The sequence below is a fragment of the Vanacampus margaritifer genome, chromosome 15 (genome assembly GCF_051991255.1).
Source record: "Vanacampus margaritifer isolate UIUO_Vmar chromosome 15, RoL_Vmar_1.0, whole genome shotgun sequence".
Lineage (NCBI taxonomy): Eukaryota > Metazoa > Chordata > Actinopteri > Syngnathiformes > Syngnathidae > Vanacampus > Vanacampus margaritifer.
In genome coordinates this window covers 19,420,192-19,426,335 of record NC_135446.1, presented here as the reverse complement: position 1 = coordinate 19,426,335, position 6,144 = coordinate 19,420,192, and the positions used below count along the sequence as shown (strand labels likewise).

The 6,144-nt window shown below is 42.6% G+C and overlaps 1 protein-coding gene across 6 annotated transcripts in view; it reads right to left on the bottom strand.

Moving 5' to 3' along the window:
* Nucleotides 1–1,334: 1,334 nt before the first annotated feature.
* Nucleotides 1,335–6,144, bottom strand: part of magi2a (membrane associated guanylate kinase, WW and PDZ domain containing 2a) — an 80,638-nt gene continuing 75,828 nt past the window's right edge. For 3 of the 6 annotated variants that reach the window (XM_077543479.1, XM_077543480.1, XM_077543483.1), the window contains 4 exons: nucleotides 5,708–5,936; nucleotides 5,481–5,633; nucleotides 4,209–4,347; nucleotides 1,335–2,584 (listed from right to left, as the gene is read on the bottom strand). In XM_077543479.1, coding sequence (XP_077399605.1) covers nucleotides 2,226–2,584; nucleotides 4,209–4,347; nucleotides 5,481–5,633; nucleotides 5,708–5,936 — 880 coding nt within the window. In that variant the 3' untranslated portion in view covers nucleotides 1,335–2,225. Of the gene's footprint in view, nucleotides 2,585–3,430; nucleotides 4,055–4,208; nucleotides 4,348–5,480; nucleotides 5,634–5,707; nucleotides 5,937–6,144 lie in introns of those variants that run through there. The other 3 variants (XM_077543482.1, XM_077543484.1, XM_077543481.1) reach the window with 3 other exon arrangements.

Here is a 6,144-nt window from a genome sequence, read left to right as displayed (position 1 = left end):
AGTTTCACCTCTGTTTTGAAACAAACGTCTTTTAACGTCGTTGGCACTCCTCCCTAGGATTTTACTAAACGTTATTTAACGTTTTTGGCAGTCAAAGAGTTAAATCGGCTGGCGCCCACGGCATCCCTTTTCTGAAAACGTCTGGCAGTCAAAGAGTTAATAGTCAGTAATTGCCTGAAAATCCTGCTGGTTTGTTTTTAAATGTCACCGATAGAAAGATTGTCACGTGTACACAACCCTCAGACATTCACGTGTTCCTTTAAATAGAATCAAATTTTTGTCTTTCATGGTGCCGTTAGGACCAGTAGTCGTGGGATCACCTAAGAGCTTCCTCGAAGATGACGTCATGACGGGTGCGCGGCAGAACAGCCTGAGCAGCAGCAGCCGCGTCTGAAGAATGTCAAGTATGCGCATATGTGCAGGCATGTATCTGTACAAAGCAGGCCCCGTGAAGATAACCTATCACTCAAGAAGGCCCCATTCGGGCTTCAGAACCCCAGTCACCTCTGCAGATGACGTCTGAGAAGAGTACAGTCAGGATGAAATACCTACGCAGGCTGTTTCTTCCTGTCAAACAAGTTATGAGTCATTTCAACGTGCGGATTATAAGGATTTTTGGATTATAAACCAACGTTTGGGGGCTGTATTTGTTTTTAGATTGAAAGCAATGCATGTAAGTATGCTGCCCACAAGATGTTTTTCCAGCACTTTGACTAACCCACATGACCCCCTTTTTTTTGTACAAACACTTGAAGGAGGGAAGTACGAAAACATAAAAACAAAGTGAAAAAAAGAGGAAGTTGAGTGTGATGACGGTAAACCACACCAGGACAAAGTGTTACACGCATTTCACAACACAGTCGACGCCTTTGAAATAGAAATGAACATTGTGACTAATAAAAGCGTCTCACGTGACAAGGTAAGGTGACGAGCGGTCTACAAATGTGTCAACGTCGACCTCCAGTGGACATTTAGGGGAAGACAATGACGACATTTTCATTCAGCGCGCCCTCTTGTGGACAAACGTGGACGCTACAACCATTCAAATGTACAATGCCTCGTTATCCCCTGTACTATAATAATGCAATATTGTATTAAAATATGCATTTTTTTGCACACACTACAAGCTTAAACATAGCGTATGATGCAATAGAGTAATCACAAATGTGAACAGAACTCCATTTGAAATTTAATATTAACTTCCTGGTATGCACACAGAGAAGTGCTTCAGGTAAATGAAAAATAATTGCTATGTAATTAATCACCCCGGTTAATTCGGCAAATGAATTCATAATGAATTAACCTAAGTTTGGCACAGTAACTTTGTACATTGCTTTACTATAGTGTCAATGCTTTATTTTATTCATCAGAGTATCATACAAGATTTCTTTGAAGAAAAAAAAAAGTTAATATCTTCATAGTGCTGCATTTTTCATCATAAAAATAGTTGCTCCACATACCTACAAGTCTTGGTGACCGCCGATTGAACACCGAGTCATGTTTTTCTTTTTTTTCAGTTTTTTTTTTTTACACTACACAGTGATTCTGAGCTGTGTGTCATCAAAACACACACATACATTCACACAAACACACACACACACACACACACACACGTTTTGGTTTTTGTTGCCCAACAAAAGTGATGAAAAAGACAGACGCTCCCATGTTGTGCTTGACGGTTCCTCATCGCCGTGGCAACCGAGAGGACTTCTTTTGCTTTATAACACTGTTGATGGCGTGGACTAGATTGTACAAAAAATGCACAAGAGCGAAGCCATCTTGGCACACTTAAGGACCTGCGGGACAAAAAAAGCACACAAGCTCGCGACATAATCAAATTCACAGTACGTCATGTATGGTCGTCATGGTTACTAGCAGCCTTTGTAAAACATCTACGCTCTGCCCCTCGCTCCTTTCCTAAGGCACTCCATGCCCTCCTCGGCGCCGTTTCTCAGCCTTCTGTCTTATTTACACGCTGATTGTTGTTGGGCCCACGCAGTCCGGTTAAGGCAAAGTCCGATAGAATAGACCCCATTGTGTCCGAGTTGTCGTATAAAAAGCTGCTTACATTTGATTGCTTCTCAGTTCTGCTGATTTCTCCAAACACAAGTGGATGAACGTCCAGTTCTTAAGGTGGAGGGTGTCCAATAATTTAGTCCATAGTCCAATAAATAAAACAAGGAGGAGTCGAGGAGCGGTCCCGGTTCCCTCGGTCGGCCGATCCGTTATCTGCCCGACGTTCCCGCACGCAGTGCGCTGGGAAGCTTGTCCGATCCGGGGATCTTCCAGGGCCCCGGAGAGACGGCGGACTTCCTGGCCGCCGATTCCCGCCCGGGCTCCGGGCCCAGCCTGCTCTTCCCGTTCGCATGCACAGCGGGAGTGGCGGGAAAGCCGCTTTCTCCGGGAATTCTCTCGGCGGAGCGTCCTGGCGCGGCTTGGCGCTCCTCGCCAACGCGTCCCTCGCGGGCGGACCGGCCGCCATCGCTCCCGACGCTCGGCGCCGCCGAAAGGCTGTCCAGCGGCGCGGCTACTTCCGGCAGGCTTGGAGAGGCTGAAGGGCGAGCGTCCCAAGAGGCGCTATTGTCTGGAAGAGAAACGCGGCGGAGACGGAGTCAGGGTTGATGAAAAGGAGCGGAACCCCGCGCCGGACACATGCCACTGCAACACCTGGCGTGCCGTCAAAATAAAACGCATGCCACACGGAAGCACTTCGATTATCTGTATATCCGTGACTTTGAGAGTGTGTGGATTTAAAAGGCGGGGTCTGACCTGGTGAGTGACGTGGGTGTCAAGGAATCAGAGCGTAGTATTGGCTGTTGTGACCTCAGGTTAGCAGCTAACTGGCTAACCATGAGCTAGTCTGCGTACTGTTTATTCAGCAGAGCAATCATAAGTGCACCGAGTATTCAAGTTAATCCATTTTTGTCATTTCAAACCGGCGACATCACAGCTAGCGTTAGCGTCAATACGTTTCAGTACAAGCAAAGCTAGTTTGTCTGTGAGCACCTGTGTCTTTGACTTTAAACTCACGCTCATATTTGCACCCTTGATTCATGTTAATCTTATTTTTGACAAGCGAGAGTTGTATTTAAATGCACCTGTGTCTCTCTGACCTCGTTAAAAAAGGGACAGCGTGTCTATATGCGCCTGTCTGACATTTAAACTTCTTAGAAAGAGAGCTGCTTGCGTCTTATATGCACTTTGATGGGAGTTGTGTCTCTTTATAGCTTTAGTTTTCATAAAGGCAAAGGGAAGTACGTCGCTTAGCGCTAGCTGTCGCGAAATGCTTTATTGCCCTTGATTTCTTTTGACAGTAAGCAACAGTTTGAACGCACCCTATCGACCCCTACAGGACCAAAGTGGGACAGCAGCGAGTGGAAGGTTTACACTTATTTCGCTTAAATTCATTATTTTATTTATTTATTTATTGTATATATTTTTTTAAATGTCTGCCTTTGTTAGCATGCTAAAACTTTCATGGTTACTATGGTGCGACTCAAACAGCATTCAGTTCTTACGGGCTGAACTGAAAATGTGTACAAAAGTATTGGGACACATGGTCGCCACCCGTACAGGAATTGACATCTAGAATATCCCGAGGCAGAGATGCATATAATCCACAGTGAAGAATCAAAAAGCTCAAAAGAAATGATTTAAAAGGTGTCTCAATACTTTTGCTAACTTGCTGGATGCACAAAACACACACATGATGGCGCAACACCACACTAGTGCGAAGCATTAGCGCTATTAGCGCTCTACTGTCTAAAAAAAAACAAACAACCTTTGCATTGCCATTTAAATGAGCACAACGGGTAGTGCTAACGTAATCATAAAAAACAACACACCGATAGCTTATTTTCTAACATTATTTGTCTACAGGTCAAAATATTAGGAACACGCACACACAACACAAAAGTGAGTGAGGGTTGAGAAGAAGAAGAAGAAGATTTGGCTCGTTCACAAACCGTGTCCTTGGGATGCCCCATGAGGACGAAATAGGGGGCGCCATGCGTGTCACTTTTCATGCACATGGAGTGAGCGGAAGATACCATTCCTAAAGAAGGGGGGGCGACAACCTAGAGCAATCAGTTAGTGACACCACGGCGGTTAGCGCTTAGACGGGAGAGAGACAAGATTAGCCGCGAGCGCGTGGTCATCCGTGTGATGTTAGCGAGGACGTAGCGTCGGAAGACGCCGTGTGGACTCACCGTACTCGGGGACCTGGCCCGTGCCCCGCTTTAAGAGGAGACGCACCCGCCTGCCGCCCGACTTGATCAGCTCGATGGCGCGCCCGTGGGTCATGTCCCGCGTGGTCTCGCCGTTGATCTCGATGATCTGGTCGCCCACCTGGCGGAAGATTGGGGAATTTGTATTGTGAACAAGCACTGCAAACCTTATCTGATGATTTCAATAAGAAGAACATGAGTTTTAGCAATCTAGATGGGGTTTCACATGTTCTGTTTACACTGTTGCCAAATCTGGATTAAAATAAAATGATGTCTTTTGAGCCAGCATGCACACAAGCAATATTTCAATTGGGCAGGAATTTCAAAAGATATTAAGTTTTTGCAACATTGTTTTATTTTGATATTTTTAGCATTATTTTTATTATTATAATTTTGGTTGCATTGTTATCTATAGCTATCTTTTTCCAAAATTTGTGAATCGTATTTATTGTATAGTTGTATTTATTATTTATGATTAATTTATTAATATTATTAATTTCACAATGTATTACATTTTTGCAACACTGTTTTATTTGTATATTTTTTTGCATTATTTTTTATTATTCTTATTATTATTTTGGTGGTATTGTTATCCATAGCTATCTTTAAATTAATAAAATGTATTATTTATTTCATTATTTATTTCATTATTTATATTTGCTTGCTTAGTACAAGATTTACAAAAGACTAGAATGATGACAATATATGAAAATATACATAAAAAATAAATTACAATTCTTAATTTTTAATGATTTTTTCCTTGATTATATATATATATATATATATTTTTTTTTTTAAATCGTGATAAGTATTATTATTTTTTATTTTGAGGGCATCTATTTACATATAGTGTTTATTAATACTTACTATTTAATGCTACTTTAAATTTAATTTAAAAGATAATATGACTGATTCTTAAAAGTGTTGCCAATTTTGTAATGATTTTAATTTTTTTTAAATTTATTTACAATTTTTCATAACAATTATTTATTTTTTTATTTATTAACATCTTTTGATGACAATGTCTTTCAAACACAAAAGTAGTTGTTTTTTTTTATTCAGGATTTTAGTGGTAATTGATTGGCTACAGGAAAGTCTTGGGAAAATGTAAAAAAAAAAAATCCTGGACGTTGCGTAAATAAAATTGCTGTGTTATTATTATTATTATTATTATCATCAATGTAGCTTGTGACCCTGCATGTGGTGTGAATAGAAAAACGTTGCAGCTTTGGCTTTAGTGGACTGCCGCGTTACCCTCATCCTGCCATTGCGTAGCGCCGGGCCCTCCTCGGCCAGCCTGAGGACGAACAGATCCATCTTGTACTCCCGACCTCCGCGGATGCTGAAGCCGAAACCCTTGACACTCTTCTCCAGCTCCACCGTAAAGAAGTCGAAGTCCTGCGACAGCTGTTTGCAAAGCGACCGCGTTCCCACCATGAGAAGACAACCGCAAAACGCTCCCGCGCTTCTCCTCGCTTTACCTGCACCGGCGGCATCCGGTAGTCCGGGATGGCGAACTGCGGCCGGTAGTCCAAGAGTGGCGGGTGGCGGTAGTCCAGTGTGGGCGGCTGGCGGTAGTCGGCCACCGGGGGGTGCCGGTAGTCCACGGGCGGCTGGCGGTAGTCCACGGGCGGCTGCCGGTAGTCGGTGAAAGGCGGCTGCCGGATGTCCGGTTTCACGTCCTGGCGGGCTTTCACCTCCGATCTGTAACTGAAACCATTTTAGAAAATTACATGAGTTGTGTGGCGTAAAAAAAATGTGGACAATTAATATTTTTAATAAGAAACATTACATTCACATTTTAATCAATTTATAAAATCCACAAAATGTTGAGGTATATGCTTTTTCATTTTTACATGCAACCGGGAGAAAATAGTTATATTTGTGAATTAAATGAACTTTTAATTACTTTTTTGAA